The 26,076-nt window shown below is 39.3% G+C and overlaps 2 protein-coding genes across 2 annotated transcripts in view; one reads left to right on the plus strand and one right to left on the minus strand.

Annotated features, from left to right (window-relative positions):
• Window positions 1-13,440, minus strand: part of MRPS35 (mitochondrial ribosomal protein S35) — a 28,089-nt gene extending 14,649 nt beyond the window's left edge. The window contains exons 1-6 of the mRNA XM_050910197.1: window positions 13,215-13,440; window positions 11,187-11,230; window positions 9,828-9,995; window positions 9,352-9,412; window positions 5,916-6,055; window positions 1,104-1,213 (exon numbers count right to left, since the gene is read on the minus strand). Coding sequence (XP_050766154.1) covers window positions 1,104-1,213; window positions 5,916-6,055; window positions 9,352-9,412; window positions 9,828-9,995; window positions 11,187-11,230; window positions 13,215-13,368 — 677 coding nt within the window. The 5' untranslated portion in view covers window positions 13,369-13,440. The remainder of the gene's footprint in view (window positions 1-1,103; window positions 1,214-5,915; window positions 6,056-9,351; window positions 9,413-9,827; window positions 9,996-11,186; window positions 11,231-13,214) is intronic.
• Window positions 13,441-24,949: 11,509 nt separating this feature from the next.
• LOC127026228 (potassium voltage-gated channel subfamily KQT member 1-like) overlaps window positions 24,950-26,076 on the plus strand; it is a 517,151-nt gene continuing 516,024 nt past the window's right edge. Inside the window, exon 1 of the mRNA XM_050911412.1 lies at window positions 24,950-24,961. The gene's annotated coding sequence lies outside the window, so the exon portion shown is untranslated. The remainder of the gene's footprint in view (window positions 24,962-26,076) is intronic.

Genomic DNA, 26,076 nt, shown 5'->3' on the forward strand with positions numbered 1-26,076 from the left:
CAGTAAAATTTGTTGGGATAAGACATAGTCCTGCAAAAACAGTGTATTTCTTAAAACTAGTCATAAAAACCTTCTGCTGAGAATTTGATGACAATCTCTTCCTCATGCTGATCAACCATAACCTCCTGTCTTTTTCTTACAGTCACCTCTTCCTGCAGGCTCCTTCACCCCCCCTTTTTGATGCAGAACAAATTGAATCATGTGAGATTACATCTGAGACACTCTAAAAAACACTCATCTCAATGACTATGGACTATGATTATTCTAGCAAACAAACTTTAAAAAGGACTCAAGCTTTTGACTCGTATTTCTTTCATAGTGAAAGAGCCTCTGTTTAAAAATAATCTAAATACCAGCCTGGAAAATCCTGTATTAGAGAAATGGATACTGCTCAGAGCTTGGGCCTCAGAATTTACTAAAAATAAAGTGAAATATTCACAGGTACATTAAGAGTTTCTTCTGGAACACAGCATGAGACCATTCAGATGCTCTAGAGGGTAAGCTCCTTTCAGCTAACCTAATGTTTTAGCCACAAAATAAGTCTTGCTAGGGAGATGAAACTGTTGGTAGCACAAGTGGTCACTAGTAAACTACACAGATTTCCAAGTCTAGTTGAAAGAGACATGCACAATTTTATCCATTTTTTATTTATTTTATGTAGAATAAAACAGTATATCATACCGAAGGACAGGAAATTTAAGAAGGGAAAAAGAATTCTAATGAAAACATGCAAACAGAAAAGACTACCAATAATGTTTTTCAGACCACTGAAAGCAGCTGTGAATTAAAGTGTATTGTGAATTTAGGAATACATATGTATTCTCTTCAACACTTCAGAATTCAACACAGAAAACACGTGTCTCCAATGCAGCCTTCTGAACATAACTGTAAATAACTACAGTGATTTGTTTATATCTAGAAAATCAAAAAATTGAGAAATGTCTGGTCACCAATGACATTTTTCTTGCGTGAAACTCTTCAGATCATTGTTAAAAATAACAGAACCCAGGGGTTCTGCTGGAAAACATGACAACTACTTTAAAAGAACATTTGAGACTTCTAAATACAGAGCTTCAGTTACTAATATTTAACAAATATTGTACCTGTCCGTTGTAATTGTGAGCATATCTGTATTCTTACAGTACCGCTCTCCTACAAGTTTAATGAGCTTCTTCTTTGCATGGTCATCCATATTCAGGTTCGAAAGTTTAACCTTCAAGTACAAGAGAAAACACCTTTAATTACTTGGATAAATCCAATCTCTGCACTCTAAAAATATTTTGAGATAGTTAGGCACATCTTTTATCAAGAATTAAAAGGATAGCTATTAAGTATGCATTTGCAGAATTTCTTCTGATTGTATCATGTCAGAAGTCTTAACACAAGGCAAATATAATCTGAATATTCAAACAATAAATTTCTTTTCATCCAAATACCGGAGGGGCTGGGGGAGAATATTTCTACTCAAAACTTTTTTTCAGAAGAAAGAGCTGTCAGTTTAGTTCGTAGCTGTATTTCATATTCACACGTACTTCATATGGAAAAATAATTTTTTTTTTTTTTTCAAATACAGATCAGTAAGGTTAATACTAAGGCATATCAAAGATATTTATTACAAGCATCCAAAAGAGGAGGAAAGACATCAATTCAAGAGACATCAAATCAGATTTCTCAAAATCATTACTGGGAGATTAACAAAAGTATGCAAAGATGTACACAGATAACAATATAATGGACCAGAACTGTCTGATCTCACATAATTGATCAAACAATAGTGTGAATGGCTTGTCTTCTGTTCCAATACCAGAAAACCCACAAACATAAGATATACAACTAATAACTAGTATTTATTTTAAAAAAACTCTAAGAAGTTAGTCTGAAGCTAGTTTCTATATGCAATAACAAGTATGAAAAGTAAAGCAAGCTGGTTTTAGCTATCTGTTTACACAATAGCAAATAAGAAGGCTGTGAACCTTAACAGTCTAAAGATACATAGTGTTTGAAACATAAGTTTCTATTAAGTGAGACTTGCTGAGGAATATTAAAAACATGAAGACATAATAGTAGCCTCTTACTAGTTTGTCCACTGTTTGTTTTTCCTCTATAGTCTTTCCACTGTGTCATTGCTGTACTAAAGAACTGTTCAAAAATCAGGAAACCTGCATCAGAAAAAACTAATAAAAATTGAAGGACTAAAAGAAATTAGAAGCTTCAAGAAATATCAGGGAAAAAAGTACTACCTGAAAAGAAAAAACTCTACTACTAAAAATAGAAAATTGAAGTATTAAACCTAAATATGACAAGGGAGGAGACAACAGGATTTCAATACTGAAACTTCTAATCTTGAAAAAAACCCTAACATTCATTACTCCATAGATTATATGAAAAATGTCTCCTTTTTAAGGAATTACATGCTCATTTACTATGCATGCCTGAAACACTGGTGAGCAGGAGCTCACCTAGCTTTGTTCCCTAGCTCACATTTTGTCAAGTTTAATTCTATCAGACCTGCTAGGTGCATCCAGCCTTTAAGGCAATGGTCAAGCTGCAAGAAAAGAGCTCTATTCTTAATACCGCCTAAAACGATCATGAACAATCACTTTTGAAGGCACTATGCTTCCCAGGATCCCTTACGCACACAGCAACCCCTTGTAAGGGTCTGGCAGCTTGCGCTCAAGGCTACCTTACATACAGTGCCCTTCCATACAATGCAGCCACGTAGCCTTAAGTTAGTGGTGACAAAAAAAAGAGCTATGAGAAGGTTGGCCTGCCCCACCCTTACTGAGAAGCTGCATCTAAGCTGAGGCACCCAGCCTCAGTCTCTGCCTGAGCCACAGCACAGCTATATCTGGGCCTAGCCATAGCCCACAGTGACCCAACCCTGATGCACATCCTTGACATCCTGGCTTGACCTCACCTACAGCATCGCTATGGATTGGCTTGACAATCACCAGACTGTTGACTGATCCTAGTTACTGTCACCAGACCTAATCCTGATCCACTGACTTGTCCTCCCCCTTCAACTTCAAACTTGCCTTCTCATTATGAACTTGCCAGGTGATTACTGGGCTGTTGGATGGACGAGGTTACTATTATTAGACCTGTCCTGCTCACCTTGCTCAGATAGTAGCTGCACCCTTTTTGGGGAGGTCACTGCCCCTGCCTGCCTTACTGCCCCTGGATCACCTTCCCTTACAGAACACCCTACCCTCACTGTTGGCTGGCAATGCTCACCCAAATTGACGAGAAATACCATTTTGTAAAACACGTTTTCTTAACGTTGTCTTTCTCTAACACTCACAGAAAGAAAGAATGCTCCAAACTCTAAAGGGTTTCAGACACAACTTTCTGGCAAGCACACAACTGCTAGTGCACATAAGCACTTTATGACCATGACTATCTAAACTTAATGGGATACTCCAGTCCAGATGTCCAGCATTACCTTGCTTGAACCAACAATGCAAAACAATTTTATTGAGTAGTACTTTCTGCACTGTCTTAAAAGGATGGCATTATCATAGTTGTATCATGCTGCCTTCATATAGTGTGATCATCTGAAATTTATTGTTCAAAGAGCTATGATTTTATTCCACATGACTTGCTTTTCCTATAAAAACTAAACAGCTACCTGGTCTGTTGCTTATATTACAGGATCACAAAAAAATATGTTGTTCTTACTAATCCAAAGTCACTTTAAAGTGAAAAATATGGCTACTTGCTTCAAAATGGGATAGCAATTGGACAGCTTATAATTGTTAGCTGGAACGCTACAGACTATTTTTTGTTGACCTTTAGAAAAGTTAGAGCTCCACAAATAACAGCAGTTGATTTAAAAAAAAGGCTCATTTTACATCCTGTAGTACTATGTTGTCTGGCACAATGCGGACAATTCCACCTGGGAATAGACTAGGATAAATTTAATGACAACAAATACTGGCATTAGGCTACAAGAGATCAAAAATTAGCAACTCCAGTATGATACCTGGTAGAAAAAAGGTATAATTTTTTAATTAAGATTAAAAAGGTTTAACTTTTAAACAATATTTAGAAAAGGAAATCTTATCATGAAGATCCACCAGAGAGTTTATCACAGTCTGTAACACAGCACACAGTAAATGCTCTCTCATTGATACAAACTCAACCAGTATCTGACCCAGTGCCATCTGCTTTCACCTTTAAATCCTTCTCTTCCCGCTCCCTAGGCAGATTTTGTTGTCAGAGGATTAATCAGAGAAAGAATTTATTAATGAAGTCTGGGATCACAACACCACTAACTGAAAAAGCACATGGACAGTTGTTCCATTTTTGTCTCCCACTCCAACCCCTCCTTTTTTTATATACATGCATAATACACATCCACATAATGCCTTACAAGTACCAAGACCAGTTAACACTAATGGACAGATTTAGATAGGATAACGCAGACATGCTTATTTGTGTATCGTTTTGAACCATCCTTTCCACTGCAGCATAGCCAACCCCTAGTCCAACATCTTGTGTCTCAACAGCCACATTTAACAGAAGACATTTATATGTAGTAATGTTTTACACAATTTAGAAAGCAAGAACGTCACATACACTCACCACCTGCTGTTTTTAATGGGAGGAGATTCAAGGCTGTTTGAGCAGCTGAGCTCTTCCCCCTACCTGTGACACCATGCCCAGCACTGACCTGCAAATGTCAGTATTACTCCATCCGAGACAACTGAATATGGGAGCAAGGTGGGTCCAATGTGTGCCTCCTCTGCACACATTCACAACCCAGCATGAAGTCAGGGGCTTCTGTTCTCACAGATACATTCCATTTCATTTTATTTCTAATGCATACAAATTTGTGAAAACTTGCTTTTGACCATGGATCTGAATTAGGAGACAAAAGGCTAAAGTCTAGTATGCAATGACTACAAAAGGATGGTGAAGTTACTGCTAACAGTGGTGTGAAATGCGTATTTAAGTCAATGACAGACCAAATTAAATTTCAGCCCAAAAGGTTTTACAACACAAAGGGAAAGTGGAGACTCCTACAAACAAAATGAACTACTACCGTTCAAAGCTGCCATGATTAGATGTTATATAGGTGTTATGAGCATGTGGTATCATGCAGTATTTTAACTTCTATACCAACAGAGTAAGAACACAACTATCACTGACCCCACTGCTGCTGCTGCTATTAAGATAGGCTCAAGTCTCATCTCAAAAAGTGTGTTCAAAAGCCACAGCACAATCCTAACTTTACTACCATGAGGACAGGCAAGCACTGGAACAGGCTGTCCAGAGAGGTCGTGCAATCTCCAGCCCTGAAGATTTTCAAGACCCAACTGGATAAAGCCCCAAGTAACCTGGTCTGATCTCATACCTGCCTTACTTTGAGCAGAAGGTCAGACTGGAAAACTCCTGAGCTCCCTTCCAATCTCAAGTATCCCATGATCCTATGATCATCAGAAGGCTGCTGCTCCTACTGCATACACATTGCAGTATGTATGTACTCCTACACATAGATACTGCAGGCCTACGGGCTTGCCAACTCAATACTTATTAATAGTGCCGCATTCATATGACCTATCTTTCAATACTTGTGCACTTCTAGGGTCTATAAATTAGCAATGAGAGAGTCTAAGCAAGACACTGAGTACAAAGGCACTTACAGCCTTTTCTATAGGTAGATTCTTAAGAAGGTACACTATTTTGTTCATATCAGAGCTTAGTCTTCATTTATAAATACATATCCATAACCTTACAACCTCATTTCTAACATGCTGCAATATACTTAAGGAAATCCACTGCTTTTTATTCAGACATTCAGTAAACCATTTCCCTCATTTCCTTACAACATATCATATTTGCACATGTTTTGAAAAGAAAGCCAAGCATCTGGGTTTTTGAAACAAAGGCTGTTTACCAAAAATACTACTTACTCTTAAAGTCACCACTCTTGCTTTGGGATTACGAATAGACGTCCCTGCAGAAACATAATCTATTGTTTCAATTTCAATAGGAAAATGCTGTTCACATTTCTCATCACTGTCCAAAGCACTTGGCCATTCAGTGCAGAAATCTGTATAATAAAGAGAAAACACTCCAAGTAATATCTGCCGGGTTGCTGGTTTGGTTTTTTTTTTTTTTTCAAATTTATTGCAATGTATCTTTTTGAAAGTACTATTTATAGAAATCATACTCATTTAAATAATGGCAGGGTCTCTGCTAGACTTGCTCCAGTATTTCAATGCCTGCCTTTCTTTGTACTGGGTTCCCCAAAACAGGACACAGTACTCCAGATGCAGTCTCAAAATTGCCAAATAGAATCATAGAATGGTTTGGGTTGGAAAGAACCTTCAAAGATCACCTAGTCCAACCCCCCTGCCATGGGCAGGAACATCTTTCACTAGATCAGGCTGCTCAAAGCCCCGTCCAACCTGACCTTGAATACATCCAATGATGGAGCATCCACAGCTTCTCTGGGCAAGCTCTTCCAGTGTCTCACCACTCTCATCATAAAAAATGTCTCCCTTAGGTCCAATCTAAAGATCTACCCTCTTCTAGTTTAAAACTGTTGCTCTTTGTCCTGTCACTACAGGCCTTAAAAAGTCTCTCCTGTCTTTCTTATAAGCCCCCTATATACTGAAAGGTGACAATAAGGTCCCCCTAGAGCCTTCTCTTCTCCAGGCTGAACAACGCCAACTTTCTCAGCCTTTCTTCACAGGAGAGGTGTTCCAGCCCTCTGGTCATTTGTGTAGCCCTCCTCTAACAGGTCCACGTCTTTCTTGTACTGGAGACCCCAGAACTGGATGCAATACTCAACAGAGGGAAAAGAATTAATTTCCTGAATGCGATGGCTACACTCTTGTTAATACAACCCAGTACGCAGTTAGCCTTCCTTGCCACAAGGGCACACTGCTGACTCATGTTCAACTTACAAATGCCCGCCAGGCTCCACGTGGCCTTTTCTGCAAAGCTTCTTTTTAGCTGTTTGGCCCCCATCACATGCTTGTACTGCTGCATGGGTTATTCCATCCCAGATGCAGGACTTTGCAGTTGCCTTTGTTTAATTTCATGAGGGTCCTTGCAGCAGATTTTTTTCCTGCCTGTTGACATCCCTCCGAATGGCAGCTCTGCTCTCCAGTGTGTCACTTGTTCCCCCCCAATTCATTGTTCTCTGAAGACCCGCTGAGGTTGTGCTCTCTACCATTATCCAGGTTGTTACAAAGCATTGTTTCACGTGCTTGGAAATGGCTTCCAGGAAGGTTTGCTTCATAACCTTCCAGGGAATGTGGTGAGGCTGACTGACCTGCAGTTCCCTGCATCTTCTTTCTTTGCCCTTCTTGAAGATGGTCAGGCAAAAATCTCCTGTTCCTCCTGGGTAGTCTTTACCTACTTCCACCTTCTGTGTATTCCTTTTTGCATCTCAGGTCACTCAGGAGTTCCCTGCACACCCATGCCATCCTTCTGCCACACTTGCTCAACCTTCTGCACACTGGAATGGACCATTCTTGCTCTTTTAAGGAGGCTGAACTTAAAACATCCACCAGCTCTCATGGGCCACTTTGCTCCCCAGGAGAGTCCCCCGTGAGATCTGTCAAGCAGATTCCTGAATAAAACAAAATTACTCTCCTGAAATCCAGACTGTAATTTCACTGTCTTGCTCACTTCTCTCAGAATTTTAAACACCACAGTTTCATGACCACTGTTATCAAGGATGCCCCTAACCTTGACATACTTGACAAATTCTTCCTTGTTTCTGAATAACAAATCCAACAGAGCATGTCTCCTAGTCAACTCATCGATCATCTGCATTGAGAGATTGCCTTCAATACACTACTTGCCTTCCTCACTTCTCTCAAGATCTTAAACTCCACAATCATCTTTTCACAACCAAGGCTGCCAGCAACCTTGACATTGCCAACCAGTTCTTCCATACTTGGGAGCAGCACGTGCAACACAGCACCTTCCCATAGACAGTTTGTCCAGCATCTGCATCAAAAAATTATCTGCAACACACTCCTGAAATCTCCTAGATCACTTCCATCCCATCCTGTTACCCTTCCAGCAGATGTTGAGATGGCTGCAGTTCCCCATGAAAACCAAAGCTTGCAGTTGTGGGGCTTTTTTCAGCTGTCCATCCACTTCCTCTTCTCAACCAGGCAGTCTGTGACAGATGCCCACCAAGACATCCTTTTCAGCTTCTCCTCTGATCCTGACTTTCAAATTCTTAACCAGCTTGCTACGCATCTCATCGCAAAGCTCTGCATCTCAGCTGTTCTTTTGGGTACACATCAGCTCCTCCTCCACGTGATCCCTGCCTGTACCTCAACCATACAAGCTTTCACTCTGCATTTCTGTGACTCCTCAGACTTCTAATTCCTTCTGTTTCCTATGCTGCATGCATTTGTATACAGGTCTCTTATCTCTTCTCATACAGGCTGAGGGGAGACCTTATCACTCTCTACAACTACCTGAAAGGAGGTTGTAGAGAGGTGGGTGTCCGTCTCTGTTCCCAAGTAACAAGTGATAAGACAAGAGGAAATGGCCTCAAGTTGCACCAGGGGAGGTTTAGATTGGATATTAGGAAAAATTTCTTCATCAAAAGGGGTGTCAAGCATTGGAACAGGCTGCCCAAGGAAGTGGTTGAGTCACCATCCCTGGACGTATTTAAAAGACACGTAGACGTGGCACTTAGGGACATGGTTTAGTGGTGGACTTGGTAGTGTTAGGTTAATGGTTGGACTCAATGATCTCAAAGGTCTTTTCCAACCTAAATGATTCTATGATTCTATCTCCTCCCTGTCCCCTTGTGCCTCCACTTCTCTTTGGGCTCATCTCCTCATTAGGTTCTCCTTATTGGCTTGCTGGCTGGCAGAGATGCTCTTGGTCTTCATTAGATCCTGTATCTCCCCAGCAGACCTTACTCTCACAGAGGGTTTCATTTATTAATAGCATTTTTTTTTTTTTTTTTTTAAAAATGCATGCTGGAATGGTGACTGAATCAACCCTGGTTTAATCACAGATAATCTTCCAAGAACTGAGTCACATTCATCACTCACCTTCCTTTAGACACTAAACTACAAATTCTCCAGTACAAGCAGGGCCTAAAGGAAACGTAAAATTAAAGTCTTATTGGTGTGCTGAAAACCTCCTAAGACGTATCTGCCTACCACCTGTATGACTCAATGCAGCAACAAGAAAGCATACAATACTAGCCAAAGCCTGACAAATAACCAGCTTCAGAGGTGGACCATGTCTCACCTTCTACTTCATCACACACAGTTACATTTTGCATTGTCTTAAAACTCCAAGAGAGATGGTTTTTAAAAACAGAAAAAAGAAAAAACCCGACAAAACAAAAAAACCTCTCACCTTTAAGAGCTGCACAGTGTTTCTTAATTGCAGGAGGAGTAAGATGCAAAAAATTGGGAATCTGAAACAGACATATTAAGAGTTACCAAAATAATAGCTTTTTGTCTGTTCATACATAAAGGGGCATTACTGAAATCTGATTACACTTTTAACATTTGTTAAGGTAGTACAATATACAGGTAGTATAGCTTAATAAAATATTCAGATAAGAAGACTCTTCTCAAGTCTGATTTAGCAAAAGACTTAAGTTAGCCCCATTACAAAAGTCACAGGCATGATAAACCTAAAAAAGTCTCCTGATTTGCTTCATTTGTTACTTACATTTGTATTTGTTACCATTTAATTTAGAAATTAAATAGAGCATTATCCTATTTAATAACAGAAAATGGTATCCAATACAAATATTCCAATCAAAGCAGTAGTCTTAGAGAATAATAATTTTAAAAGTTACCACACACCAATGGCACGTGTCTTACCTTTATAAGTTCTAAGTTGCCTTCTTTTGGTGGAGGTACTCCTCTCTTCACTGGGTAACCCATTCGAATTGGGAGAGGCACAGAGGCAGGTTTGAATGCAGCTGCTGTTGGATAAACACTGCTCCAGTCCTGATCAACAGCCATCCTCTCAGTTCTTGGAGGTACATGCTAATAAATTGAAAATGATAAAAGTTTGATAGGAGATGCTGTTTTGCGAGACAAAGCAGGAGCAACACACACAACAAGTTATTTCAGGAATAAACTCCCACAGCTAGAAATTTCAAGACACCTTTACATCAAAAGTTAGTGCTTATTTGTAAAGGAATTTTTAAAAGATAGCCTCTCAAAGCCTGGGTAGAAGGCCTTTCCCAATCTTTAATTGCATTTTATTTCAGAAATGCTTAGAAAGAAGAACCTACCATCTTCTTGCATTGTGATAAATCAGCATGGGGAGGAAGGGGAATCAAACCAGTATTTAACTGCAAACTCTATTTCCTAAAGTGCCTAAGCATTTGGTGGGGGGCAAGAAAATGAGTTTCAAAATTCTGGAATTCTGAAAGTCTGAACAAGTTCATATTAAAAGAAATAGATATTAATAACTCTGAAATTACTTGCTATAGAAATTCCAGTATAGGAACAACGTATTACTATATTGCAGAAATAGCTTATATACTCCAATAACTGAACAAGGTTTCAGTCAAATGCTTTTGCGGCGGGGGGCGGGGGGGGAATCAAGTCACTTTCCCCAAAACCTTAATTTTTAATTTAGAAGGGTAAAAGACAAATGGATATATGCAGTCAGCTGGTTTGACTGCTTTGGTGTATCATCAAATCTGCTCTTGGAAGTTAAACAGAAATTTAATACATGCCAGGTCCACTTTTACTATTTGCCTTTAAAAATCATAACACAAAATATACTACTTTTGAAATTTATGTGTGGAATAAATAAGCAAGTTCTCAGTGACTGAAAGTTCAGATATCAGTTTTAATTCTACTGTGCAAGAACAATTTCACTTACGCACAATATCAGACTTTTTAATTACGCCAGAAAGCAACCACTACAAATCCTGTAAACTCATACTGAAAACAACATTAAAACTTCTGTTTTTATTTTAAATGCAACTTTAAGTTACTTTTAAAATCTGCAGTACATTGTTAATGTTTTTGCCTTTATGACAACATAGACTGAAAACAGCCAGGAGATTAAAGAAGCTAGGTGCTGGTCCTGGAATAGTCACAGTGGATTGTTTCACCAGGTTTTGACTGCAGAAGGCGTTCCTGTACAAACTGTTAAGACATATAGCTCAGAAAACCTTTTCAAACACCTCTGAGTTAACTGCAAATAGTTTCAGTACTTACTGATCTTACAAACTGTGGTGTCCTGCCTCTTCTCCTTGTTGAAGCTGCAAGAAAAAGAAACATTTTCAGTACAAACTATTACATGGTTTTGTGGAAAAAAAATTGCAGCATAATCATGTATGTTTTTTTTTTTCCTTTTACAAAGATAATACACTAATACTTCCCAGTTTTTACGTGGAAGAAGATCAGATACTCATACTGCACATTGCTCATTTAGTTTTTGAAACTTAAGATTAAAAAAAAATCTTGGAAGCCATTTCATCTGGGTCTATCCTAGAAACAACATGCCTAAATGTATTTTGCTAGCATCATTTATTCCAGCTTGATGCAGGAGGAAAGAAAAATGAGATGAGTGAAAGTACACTTTTCCCTTCATAACTGTGCTTCCTTTTCTCTTTCCCACACGGCTGTTAACTCACAAATCACTCTCCACCAGCGGTACAAGGCAGCTAAACCTAAGAGTTCACTATTACCAAAAGGAGAATCCCATGGCTCCATCCCTTCCTTCTGACAGCACAACTTCACACCCTCTTCTGTGCCACTCTCAAGCTCATCTAACCTCTGTATAAACAGCACATCGAACTGTTTTTCTTCTTGAGCTGGGGATGGGGAACAAACCAATGGGTTGGTTTTCTGCCATTTTACCATGTTGATCTGGCTTATTGAGCAGTCCCAGAGAAGATGCAACAGAAAGTGAAATAGTTTACTCCCTTTAGCAGGCCTGAGCCACCATTTGGCTCAACTTGTAAGCCAACTGGCTTCAGCTGCAGCTGTGGTGAGGGACTCGTAGGGATGCATGAAGACACCAAATACCACTAGATTTTCAATCTAAATGGAATCTTCACTTTCTTGTCTTCATTTCCTCCCCCTCCTCAAACTCTAATTTCATCACCTTCAACTCCGCCCCCCTCCAAAAAACAACACGAAAACAATGTGGCCTTTATAACAGTCAGACAAATGAAGGTGAATCTGATGACATTTATTTTCAAGCGTCCTGTTCAAGCTTGGGAGTTTTTTGTTTGTTTTTTAATTTTTGCCACATCACAATACAGTATATATTTACCAAAAAACATTGCATGGGATTTAGGAGTGGATGTTTGGGTTCTTTTTGCCTCATTAATTTGTCTCACAACCCTATCCCAAGTAAATCTTGGAAAAATTTGTGAAATTCACAGTTCTTTTGTTTTCCTTATCTAAATATTTTATGGATCCAATACTGTTTTTTCTCTTCTTGCTACATAAAAATTTAAACTGAAGAATACATATGGGGCTCTGAAACAGCTAATACACAGCATTCTTTTATCCCTTGATCTGCCATTTTTGTGGTACTTTCACAGACACACTTCATTCACACCAATCTTATTATTTGTTACAAACATCTACAATTTAGGGTCAGGACACCTTTTGCTCCTGCAGTGCCACAGGCCCCAACGTCATATATCACTTAAAGGCCCTTTCATCAACATAGCCTGCTCCTGAATCTGAAGATGACAAATGCCCACCCAGCCTTTGGAAAAATGTTGGTACAACCCTGACCAACAGTTTCCATTTGCACTCAGAACACCCTGAACAGCTCAGCTTGAGGCCAGGCACGACATGACATCAAATGTTTAACACAAGTACACGTCCCTTAACAAACGATGAAATTCTTATTTGGAATACCTAAAACCAGGCAATGCACCACAGGTCCACTGTACCACTGTAATCCTGAGCTGAAAATCTGTCTAGCAAACACCAATTTGCTCACATCCTTCTTCAGACTATTCACAGTATTTGTGTTGCCAAAATCTGTAACCTTTACCATAAATATTTTTTTTAAAAAAAAAACAAAAGCTCTCCAGCAAATACTTGCAACCAAAACGTCTTTTTCAGAGCCGCCTGCAGCCGGGAAGGAAGGAGGGCCACGGGCCTGAGCTCCCCGCCCGCTCTCATGGCCCCGCCAGCCGGGAGCCAGGCGCAGCCCGAGGCCCGAGCCCCTGGACGGCTGCACCCCTGCCACCACCGCAGCGTAGGCCGGGCCGCTCTCACCTTCTCTCTGCTGGCCTTCCCTGCTGTTCACCGCAGGCACGGAGGAATAAGCCGCGCCGCCGAAGAGAGGCGCGACCACGACCCTCCCGCAGCACCGGGAAAGCACGGCCCAGTAACCCGCACCGGCCCGCACCGCCCCACCGACGGGCGCCATCTTCGGGACCTGCCGCGCGTAGCCTCCCCCGCCAACCAACCTCCCGGCAGGACGGAAGCCGGCTCCGGCCAAGCCAGTTGGAAAGGCGAATCGTAGCAGTTCCCCGCCCTCATGGAGGAGGGGAGCGGGGGAGCACTGCGGCCGGCGAGGGGAGGTGCGGAGCCAAGTGAGGCGCCCGGGGCGGGACGAAACTCCGGCAGTGATCTTACCCTTACCCCCTGAGAGGGGGGCGGAGGGCGACAGGGAGGAACGGAGAGCGGCGTGGCGCCGTGATTCCGCCATTTTAGCGTCTGTAACTCCTGCGCGGGCTTTGGGAGCGCAGCCGGCCTCCGGGCCTGGCCAGGGCCGTGGCCGTGGCCGGAGGGGTGGGATAGGGAATTCTGCGGGTGGCTTTTGCCGGAAGTCAGTTGCTTCCTCTCACAAGTGAAAATAGAACTTCAGTCCCTGCCTGCTCTTTGTATCCCCAAAACAGGGACAGGCTCTTTCAGCGACCCCTGTAAGCGAAGCTCCGTGGATTTTTTCAGCAGAACGCAAATGGGTTCACCCCTGTCATACGGAAACAAAATGATCATGCTGTTATGTGTGTAAATCTGGACTAGATAGTGCTACTTTTCTTTAAGCTTTTTTTTCTGCTGCTCAGAACCTGTTTGGTGCAGGTGTTAGGGTTTTTTTGTAGCAATATACTTGTATCCCGGGCCACGTCCAAGAGTTCCTGGCTTTAATCTGTTTCAAATTACTGCATACCCATAACATATTTTACCCTTTCATTATTAAGATAGCTTCTCACAATTACTTCATCCACTTTAACACAATTGTTGGTCAGAATACATTCTTACGAATGATGGATAGTGCTTAATTACTAGTGCTAATTACAATATAAACCTTTCAATTACAGATTTCCAGAGGATTTTTATTAATTTTACAAATTTTGAATTACGGAATGTCCATCCCATTGTTAACAGCAGGTGGAAAAAGGACGAAACAAGATGTGATGGAATTCTTAATAGCAGTGTCTGATAATTGCTCCAAGCTAAGATTAATTAATTGAATTCTATAAATCTTTAAATTCTTAAGAAGTTAATTCTGAAGTTAAACTGTCCAGAGATCAAAGATAGCTAGGCATCCAAGTGAGGATTTGGGCTTGGGTGCCCGAAGAGGTTGAATCTATCCTGAAATACAAAATTGAATGTTACTGGTAGTAAGATGTCCAGACACACCTCTGGAGACAGAGAGTATATATTCTTCATGCTATACACATGGGATATATAAAATTGCACTGAATGTCATATAATACGTTCAGAAATATCCCTTATAAATAATAACTGCTTTTCCAATTTAAAAAAAATATGTTATTGCATCTTTATTTTCAGAATATTTGTCAGGCACACCCTATTGCCTTCACAATGATGTCATTGTCAAGGTCGAGAGAAACACTCTGTGTTTATGCACACCTACGCTCTTATTTATATCCTCATGACAGAAACCTTGCAAGTCAGTTTATGCACATGAAGACAAAATGGAGAATGTTGTTAATATGTAAAGTTTGATAAATCTTTGGTTTACATTAACCCTTAATATAGTTAGTGAATTTTACAAATGCTAAGCGATGACTTAGGCAGCCTTACTGACCTTCTGAAGTCCTGCTGTATGTTCTCACTAGAACATTCTTACTTAGAAGACACTCTGAATTTTATCTTATTTTCCACATTAGGGTAACATAAGAAGAGATCTTTTGTTGTTGAAAGCATGTAGTGCTGGTAACAGAACAAGATCCAGCCGCAGGTGATACGTGTTAGCTAGGAGTTGCTGTTTCATGACTTCAGCATGGGTCACTTGCACATGTTGCATTGCAGTATCAAAAGTTATTAATTTATTTTAAAATCTCTTCAAATTTTTCCTGCTTGTCCTAAAAAGAATCCAGTTAGTCACAATTATTCTTTAAACATCAGATTTTAGTAGAATGGTCCACATTCAACACACCGCTGCTTGCGTTAGATTTTACTCAAGAAAGTGAACATCCAGTTGTCTACTTCAGAAGGGTTTTTTTTAAAGAAATGTTTATGAGATGTTCTAGTTGCTAGAATAAACAGCTCTCAAGAATCCCAACCTCCTTCAGAATACTTACTGTCGAGGCAGCCTCTTTTCTACAGCTACTTTTAAACAGATCAAATTGTGTCTCATCACAGATTTCTTTGTTTAGATTTCTTTGACTCAGCCAAGCTATACACAGTCCCAGATTTCCAAAAGGTGCACAAAACTGGACTTAAGTGCCTCAGATCTAGAGTGTCTTTGGTGAACTCATCATATTCAGCTGATTCATCACCATGTGTTATCACTTATTTGTATTAGTGATACTGTGAAAACTGCTGATGCTACAGTAATAGAGAATTATATGAATAGGCTGGGAAATGCACTAGAATGAGCAGGATCTCTGCAGGCAACGAGGTTTGCTCAAAATCTTCCATCAGGACTCTTTCTCCATTCCATCTTGTCTGGCTTCTCCAACAAATGTATACCTAAAAAAAAATCCAGTCCACACAGTCAGAGCTGATCTCTTATAAAAGAAAAGCAGAAAAAAAGCCCTGCCAGGACCCTTATTAGCAGGTGCAAAGAAAACTGTTTAAAATAACATATTTCTTATTCTTTCCAGGATTTGAATTATTTGGTGTTTGCATGACAAGATATTTTAGTTCTTCAGTATTTCCTCTGCTCTATTTGCTTATTTCTCTGTGAGGACATAAGTCAATTTTTCTCATCATTATTAGCCCCATAATACTTGAGAAAGTAATGTTATTTTTTAAATTGAAGAGTGAAAGAAAAAAAGGAGAAATAGATGCAGATAATAAAGGTCCAGTTTTCCTATAGGTGACCATGAGACAAACCATGAATGCCATACAGATACAGTATTTTTCAGTTTTTCATACACCATCACTAGTTATTAAAAATTGCTATGCAGATAAAATACTTTGTTTCTATTTATTATAGCTGCTATTTATAACTATTTTTGGCAGATGTTACTGTTCAATTAATACATGCCTGCAGTCATTTTTTTATTTAATCTTTTTTCATCCTAGCAAGCTTTTCCAGAAATGTTAAAAAAAAAATAGTGTAATCTGTATTTTTATAATTAAACACTTCATCTGAATGGTTTTTCATGAGCAATAGCTTAATTCTATCACAGAGAAAGTAGTTAAGATTAAACAGATAGTCCTAACACTACTGCTATAGCGATCCACTTACAAGTACATTAACTTGAAATCAACAGACCTGTAGACTGGCCTTACAAAATTACCTCAGGATATGTTCTTTGTATACTTCTTTAGCATACAAGTGTTCTTCCTTTATTTTGAAATGCACACACATTTTGAAAAGCATTTCCAGTTACAGTACAACTGCAGCCACTTCATTTTTATTTGAAACTATGATTTTGCATAAAAATGGTATATGGGGAAGAAGAACAGATGTTATTTAGAAACTCAGATAAGCAGAAAGATATTGGAGATGTTAGATAAGTGCATGTTCACTGTATGTAGTTAAATCATAGATCATGTTACTACAATTTTCCTTCCTCTTTCCATTTTTGTGATTTCCCATCTTCTTAGTGAAAAAACAGCATTTACAAGGGCTCTGTCATCTTTGTCAATTGTAGCTAAAAGATTATGGTTCCTCTTTAATTTTCCCAGTCAGATTCAATTTCACATTGATCATTCAGAAAGCAGAAATTTACTGGTGAAAGAGGGAATTTGCTTCTATGATTGAATCCCACCCCTGGTTAACATTCTGAGTACACAGAGCAGTGGCACGGTAATTACCACATAGCTGTATACCCTTCTGCCTGTACTAAAGCTAAGTCAGCCTGGGTTAATTTGATTGCTTGGAACACAGTGGGAAGGCACTTGGCCAGCCTCTTTGCAATCATGCTCTTCAAATCTATGCAGAATAGATTATGAATACTGAAGCCTGACTTTATGGTCATGTTGTACATGTGCACTGCGTGTTACATACTCTAGAAGCAGTAAAGAATTTAGAACTACCAGAGAAAGTAACAAGACAGTTGTCTTAAAAAATTACAGGAGATGGAAATAAGAAATAGGAGATTTCTTGCTGAGGATATTCTCCATTTTGGGAATGAGGTGTATCATTTCAGAAGAATTACTGCAGACTCCAGATTAGTACAGAAAGAGAAGGTAACGTGGACCTGTTACATTAAGAATTTCAAATTTAGTTTACTTCTCTTTAATATCAGCTTGATAATCAATTAAACGTTGTATAAAAGAGCCTACAGCCTACAGAAAAAAGCTTTGTGGAAATCTTTAACTAAAATTAACAGAATGTCTTAACTGACTTTTTAAACTCGTACATGTAAATGTAAAAATGTACAACTGCACTTATCCTTAAAAGATCATTGTCATCTTTCCAAACTCTTCAGTTATAACACACAGCTCCTATGTAAAAAGTCTCTCCTGAAGCAATAGTTATATTTTGATCAATCTTTTCAAATATACTTGTAATAAGCATCCACTTTTAATAGTATTCTGTTACAACATCAGTACCAATAACAGTATCCTTCTCCTCCAGTGCATCACTAATGATTTAAACAAACCCAATAAAACAATGCTAGGACACTTAATATAATTGAAGATAGGAATCAAGTAACAGTTGAGGTTCACTGTATAAGAATTTATATTGTCTGTTATTATTTGAAGGCTCTCCGTGACTGCTATCTGATACCTCTTCATTAATTAGAACGGGTACGATATTTCAAGCAGTAATTTTGTCTTCCTTTTATGCAACATAAGCATATCAACAGATACTTTGCCCTATGTGGTAGCAGTTTATTTTAGTTCATACAATTTATTTAGTGTTTTTATTCTTATTTATCCAGGTATTAAAAATACTATGTGTTTCTATGAAGATATATTATGATTATAATTAGTTTAAGAATTCTGCTGACCTAGTAAAGAGCACTAAACTTAAAGACCAAGCACACCTTAAACTGCACACTGTTCTCTATTGTCCAGGTAGAATAACATGAGATCAGCAGAATTTGGCTTCAGCATTGTAAAAAATAACTCTCATGGAATGCATTGTAATTATTGCTTGATTTACAATAGCACCTAAAATGGCAGACAGGATCAGGACTCTATGATGCTGGCTTTCAATCAGCATATAAAGCCAAGTTAGAAAATGCACTCTCATGACATAAACTTCTCTTTATTCTCAATATTTCAATTTAACAATTCCCTTCTTTCCAAGAGCCTACTGAAATGACAAGATAATTAGCAAGGTTGCATACTTTGTCACATTTGTTTCATCACAGTGCATGATTATTGCTGTGCCCAATGAGGTCAAGAACAATGATGCCTGAAGCCATGACATCACAGAGTTATTTCCTTTCTGCTATGGATCTCTCAAACTCTTGAATATCGGATCTCATTTTGTTGGGCCCCACATTGTCTTTACCATACAACTATTAACCAAACAGATCCCTGCTCTGTGCAAATGAGAGCGACATACGCTTCCATAGCACATACAGCCCACAATGGCATTGGCACAGCATCTGTCTAATAGAAATTAGTGCACTGAAACGTAGCTGAACTATGGTGCAAAAGTCATGGAATTGAATACTTTTCACAGTTCCTTCCTACAGAGGAAAACGTATTCCTTTGTCAGCTCTTTCCCCTGATTCTCCAGCTTTTATCTCCCCCCTCCTTGTAGTGGGAGACAACATAAAGTAGCAACAGGATACCAAGTTAAGAGACTGAAGCACAGAATATGTATTCTTCATGGAAAAGTGAAATTTATCCTGAAAGATTGTGGAATGATAGTTAAGCTACTCAAGTAATTTGCTTATCTGAGATTTTTCACACTAAAAATAAAGAAAGATAGGCTGAACATGACATCCTTGCTGAAAGGGAAGTAGAAAAAAATGAAAATGTGTGCATTTATTAAGAGATGAGCATTGGACAGCTGTTGACCCAGCAGAACTCATAAAAATGAGATAAAAACTCAGAAATAAAGATTCTGAAAATTCTGATGGTTTATGTGAGAACAAATGGGTGGATACATTCATTCCCACCACCACGTTCCTTCTTTCAAGTATAAGGAATATCAAATCTTGCCTAGAAGTAATATGCTGGTCTAAGCGTAATTAATATCTAAGATCTTTAAGGTAATTAATAACTAAGGTCTTTTGTGAAATAAGGACAGCATTGACGTAGAAATAGATGTTTTACTTAACTGGCAACATACAAGAGAAATTGCACAAAAACAGAGAGTTAACAATGAATAAAAATAATTATTTCTGTTGCTTGTCTCTCCTCATCCTGAACCATATAGCAATTATAAATTTGGCAAGATAAAGAGGTAAAATATGTAACCTTAGGAGGCATTCACTCATATCTTCGTAATGTAAGGATTTATGTGCTGTTTATAACTAATAAGCTCTAAAGTTTTTAAGTCTGCTTTGGAAATGTTCCCTTAAAAGACAAGCTGTTCATAATACTAGTCCAAAGGGAGACAGGTGACATTTTGTTCTTGGGTTTCATCTCGGTGAGTGAAAAGCTTAAGTGTTTGTATCTGTTCTTCCTGGACAGAAACCTTGTAAGGCATCGTGCACTGCTATCATAGGTGCCCCAGCTGGCCTTTGAATGGGTTTATCATTGCTAAACTTGGTTGAAATCTAAGTGGAACAGGCAGCTGCCTGTTGTGGCAGATTGTGGGGGGCAGGTAGCAAACTGTCTGATACAGCTTGAACAGATGGGGGGGTCTCACCTGATCTGAATGTCTCATGTCCGTCTTCTGCCTGACCTCTCTAACAAAGTGATGATTTCACACGTAGTCCTGAATGAGCATCAGATAGCACCAATTTAAAGAACATGTTTTCAGAATTTCCATTTCAGTTTTTAGTATTCATAAATGGTGGCATATTTAGAAATAACGCATCACACAAAACATTTAAGCATTTTACAGGGTCAACATTTGGGAGCACTGTTCTCCTTTAGTCACAGTGCTGCTACCTGTGCTGTCCCATGCTGTCTTGGTGCCCCGTTCACTCGCACATTTCTTTGCATCAGAGATGCTTCCCATAGTGACATTCAACATCCCACAGATGCACTCACCTTGTATAAGGACACACTAGCCCATAGCTCTTTAATGATGTAAATCACTGATTTGAGAGTAAATAGAAATAAGAACAGGAGCTCACAAGTGTTAGTCCAGATGCTGGCCCAGTTTCCCAAGCAACCTAATCCGAAGAACCATTTTGAAAACAGGAATTCCCTTCTTTTGCCAGGACTAACTGAAGAAAACCTTATACATGCACCTTGCTTGCTTGTGGGGGGCATGATCTGGGAGCTCTTCTGCATGTCAAATGCTTTATACATTTCTGTGGGAGTTTAACACGATTAAGGTTGCCTCTTAGTTGACTGCTGGTGGTTATATGTAATTTGCAGAGCGTGCAGGAGCTGTGGAGGGGAGGTGGGGGCTCGCTGGGCGGGATCTCTTTGCCCTCTCCAGGGTGCTGAATCCAGTGCACGCCATTGAACGTGCTCTGGAAGGGAATAAGTCAAAGTGTGCTTTCAATATACAAGCTGTTGCGCTTTCCCCCTCTTGTCATTCCTGTAGGCCGAGGACAGCCGCAGGAACTGTGATTGTGGGCAATACCATTGGGTGTATACAGTGCTCTTATTATTTCCAGACCGAAAACCGCATCCTTCAAATGAAGGCACTCTTTTTGTCAACAGATATTTTACATTGATATCCTTCTCACCCTTCCCTTTGGGTTGCATCTTCACCATCTTGCCCAGTGCTTTAGTATGGAACATTTAATAGTGTTATTGTACCTGTCACTGCAACCAGCACTTCTTCCCTTTTCATTGCACAAAATCGCAGTTTGCTTGGATAGAGTGGATGGTCGGCGTAATGGAAAAAAAGAAACAGAATAAGCAAAAGGAGGAATACCATATAGTTGGTTTCAGTTCGGGATTGCTATATGTCTGTTGTCAGTAGCTTTTATTTGTAAAAAGCTGGCTATTTGTCTCTGTCTTTAGGGTCAAAGGTTGCTGAATAGCTTTGTAACCAACCAGTCAAAACCAGCATTAGAGACTTCCAAGAGAAAATTTCAGTCCATATGCTTGCAATGTTGATGAAATTTTAAAAAATGAAAAGGATGTGTGTGGTAGGAACAGATAGACAAACTGATCTGGAAGTTGCTACTAGTTCCCCCGTAATGATAATGTGAATTAATTAATTAGTATTTCCACCAGGTGGGTAGAATTTGTTTAATTAGAGTCAGCATAACAACCATATTTTAAAGTATAAGATCTGGCTTAGACCTTATACTAAGATCTGGTATAAGATCTATACATGTATGATAATACTAAAAGACTGACATTTTCTTCACAGCTGTTACTAATTTCAGGCATTTCTTGAAGAACTTGCATTTTCTGTTTCATTTTTCCAGGAAAACATTTTATTTTCAGTTTGAACAGAGAGAAAAAACCTGCATAACTGAAGGAGTCATCTTAATTTCTTACAGCAATTCCGTCACGGAAATGAGAGGTTTATAGAATTGTTAGATACTACTCTGGGTCAAGCAGTCAGCCTTGTAGACTATCTATATTAATAGTAAAATAACGAAGCAGTGCCAACTTGCATAAAAGGCAATTTAGAATTTCAAATCTTCCCCCATCTAGTAAAATGCTACAATATATTTTACTTGAGAAGCTTTTGGGAGTGAATGGAAGCCCAGTGTCACAGTCTGCTGGTTTTTTATGTACCATCCTTCCGATATCATAGTACACAGGTCATGATAATCTTAATTTATCTTCAGCATGTCCTTGCGAAGAAGAATAATGGTATTGATGGTGCACATTACATGGATTGCAAAGTGCTCTACAGACAACTGAACTACCTAACATATTTGCAAGACAGGTATTACCGCATTTTCAATCTGCAGTTCAAAACCGAAAAGTACAGGGAGTACTGTTACGTGAACTTGGAGCCACTATACCCCATTGGGTCACCAGGCTGGGAAGCTCAAGCAGAAAGCAAGGGTTGGCATTTTGCCCCTTACAGGCAGCCTGGGCACAACCAGCTCAAGCCACACAACATACTGAATTTGTGCCCTAACGTGATCATTGCTAAGAAAAGATTCTATAGCTAAACCAGAATGGTACATGGCACTCAGCAGTGTCTAACTTCTAGGTATCCAGTTCTGGAAGTGGAATTCACAAACCCAAAGTGGATGTTCAAGAGCACTGTATGCAGAAAGTTTAGGTCCTGAGAATAGAATCTGAAATGAACAGAGGAGCGCAGGAATGTGTCACAAGTCTCATCTATGATTTACCATTCAAAATCTTTTCTAGCATTTGGGTTCCATATTATTCCTTTATGTTTCTTGCATAACTGATTGACGCTTTTCTTCTAAAATACAACCTGCGGAGGAGACAGTGATGGTGATATCAATGGAAAATAGATTTGGTCCTGTGTTTAGGGTAGTTTCCTGGGAAGTGTCTCCTTGTCAAGAAGGGGTTCAAATCTGCGTCTCAAAACCAGACATTTCCCTGTGCCTCCCCATCCCGGCCTTTTGGCTGTAAGTTACCATGCTTGCTGTGCCTAGTGCTAAATACAGTGCTGTCAGTGTGGGGTAGATATGCTCTCTGAGCAGGTGGGCTGCATCAGGCACATCAAGATTAAACATGAGATGAGAAGTGAGCCCAGCCATAAAAGCCACACTTTTGTATATATGCAGTTGCAGGGCGTTATATGCATATATAATTTTACCAATGAAAACTTCAGCAGTTAGACATTCCTGAAATCATGCATTTCCATTTCACATAGGTCATAAATTAGTTAGGTGACTAATTGCCTTTTGAGACTTTGACCCAAAGATGTGATATACTACATTGGGGGGGGGGGGGGGGGGGGGGAGGGTGAAGGAATGAGTTCATGTCTTCCATAGTTCAGTCTAATAAAATCTTAACACTAAATCATCTTTTCCTTGATCAAGAAATAGGAGTCAGATGCTCTGGGTTCTATTTCTGCAGTGGTTTCAGACCTGCTGCTATTATGTTGAGTTTCTGCATTTGCAGTAAAGCTGGATACTACTTTTCCCTCAAAGGAAACTTATTTTAAACCTTAAAATATCCAAGATAATTATTGTTTGTTTGGTTGGGTTTTTTAAAATACTTTTTTCCCTATATACTTTGGCTAGTTATTTAGAGTTTGAACAATTATGTTCAGGAGAGGTCAGAGGTGAGAACAGACAGCAATTTTTGCATTTAGGAAATTACTGTCTGGAAAAGTTAATACAGCAGAGAGTATAAAAGTATTAATTGATGCAGAAAGCATTTCAAGGACAAAGCATGAGCAAAAACCTGGAGAAGGATTTCTGTGGCTCCAGTCAGGTATTAGTCCTTCTCAATGGCTCACCTACAGTACTATCTGGAATACAGTATTCAATTCTGTGCACAGTGTAAACTGAGACACACAGCATCCAAGGGCAATGTTCTGGAGGGGTTGATTTTTAGAGAAGTAGAAACATAAGACTGATCAGACTATGTTTATCAGAAAAAGAAAGGAACTAAGAACATTTTTTTTTCAGTGGTATGGAAATAAAACTGGGAAACTAAGCAAGTAACTTTCTGGGATAATCTTTCCAAGGAATGAGAGGTCTTAGCCCCATGAACAATTATGATAAAAGTTGAAGACCATGTACAATGGCAACATTCCCCCACTGCCAGAACAAAAGATGAAATGGTTACCTCTGTTTCATTCTCGGCCACATCACTGTGGAAAAGCAGGAAGGAACGCATGTTCAGAATGCTGGCATTTCGGACAACAGTCTGATTTCTGTTACAAAAGGGAGAAAGAGAGAGAAAGAGCCACATTCACTATCTCCTTCCCAATTAGAAAGTTCAACAATAAAATGAGGAGCTTGATGCTGGAATGGTTATGTTTGGGATTCTCTTCTTCCCAAATTAATAAAAAAAAAAAAAGAGCCGTAGTTCAGAAAGGCAACAACAATAGAGAACTCTCATTTTCCATTACTTAACATAACATAATGAAGTGCTGCTCTTGGCTTGCCAAAACTTTGATGGAAAAAACCAAACAACTGAAGCTGCCTTACTAGACTTACTCAATATGAAAGCCTGCTGCAGAGCCTCCAGCTAGCTACAAACAACACCTAATTCAGTCTTTTAAAAGATATGCAGTAAGGAAATGTCACTTTTAACCCATTGCAATTAAGTGTATGCAGATAAGAAAAAGACCGGAAGGGAAAGGAGAATGATCCTCAGCAAAATTAAGCTGTTGCTTACGATTGCTGGTTTTGACAACAGGAAGAAGCAGAAGTAACTCCTCTCTGAAATCGTCAAAACTGTTCCCCAGTTCTTTTTCTGCCTTTTGCAAGGGCAGCCATATAAGGCAGATAAAAGGGAGGGACCCTGCCTTGCTCAGGGTGGGACTTGATAAGCTGGGGGCAGAGTTGGGCAGCAGCTCCTCTCCCTGCACCTATTCAGGGAGTCTGCTGTGTGGAGCTGAGGGAGCAGCAAAGAGAAGGAATAGAAGGACATGTGACAAGAGAAAGCAGGTACTGTTTGCCAGCTGGTTTCAGGTTTTTCTGTGCTTTGTGTCTGACTCTGTGGGATCTGCTGTTTTGACTAAGCAGGCTAGCAAATGTGTTTCAGGTAGCTTTGTTTGCAACTGGTAGGTAGCCAGCCTTTGCTACAAGCACTTGTCTAGGTAGTCTCAGCACCCTAAAATGAATGATATGGAGAGAGTGTACTTCTCATAAGTGTTTCTTATGTTCTTGTTGTAGATTGACTTGGATGAAGGGCTTTGTGTTTTAACTTTAATGTTTGGTCCCTCCAGCTTTTCATTGTTCAGAGAACTGATGGGGGAAAGGAAGTATTTCTTTATCTGCTATAGGACTAATGTAGAAATGCATCAGTCCTCCTTACCATGACCGGTGTTAAGAAATGAGCACATTGTAACGAGTCCACTACTCCATGTAAATATTTTGTGGAATAACTTAGAGGGCTCTGTTCAGATGTACTACAATAGGAGTTCATCCAAAACACATGTGGATCTTCAAGCAATAATAAAAAATAAGCTTCATTTAAAAAGAGGGGGTGAAGGCTGAAATTCTCTCTCTCTAAATTACTCTATTCTGCTGAGGCTAAAGTAGCTCAAAATGTGGGTGAGAGTCTTCTGACAGAGGAGCAGTCAGCTGCAACTCCTAGGCATGTGGACGTTATATTGCGGGTAACACAGTACATTACAATATGACATTACAGACATAATTTTGACATTAACATCAGCAGTGCTTTGAAGTTAAGTCACCTCTCATGATACTTTTAATATTCTCATATTTTCATAATATTTTCATATTTTCATTTTAGCTAAGCATTTTAAATAAGGAAGCTTTTCATGGTAGTTTGTAAGAAATGAGGCAGTACAAAAAATGACACTTCAGAAAGGCAGCTGCTCTCAATCTCACAAAATGATTAATATTGCTGCTAAGTATCTATGTATTAGCAGCAATTTAGGTCTGCCCCATGAAATATATATTGATCTATAAGAGCCTTATTTTCTATTCTGTTTTCTCAGGACACTTCAGGAACTGCTCAGCTTAAAATAATGTCGTAGGATCAGCTCTCAAGACAACTCTGCTGCTGTACTAGTGTTGCACTATTTAAATACTTT

The sequence above is a fragment of the Gymnogyps californianus genome, chromosome 1 (assembly GCF_018139145.2).
Source record: "Gymnogyps californianus isolate 813 chromosome 1, ASM1813914v2, whole genome shotgun sequence".
In the NCBI taxonomy this organism is placed as follows: domain Eukaryota; kingdom Metazoa; phylum Chordata; class Aves; order Accipitriformes; family Cathartidae; genus Gymnogyps; species Gymnogyps californianus.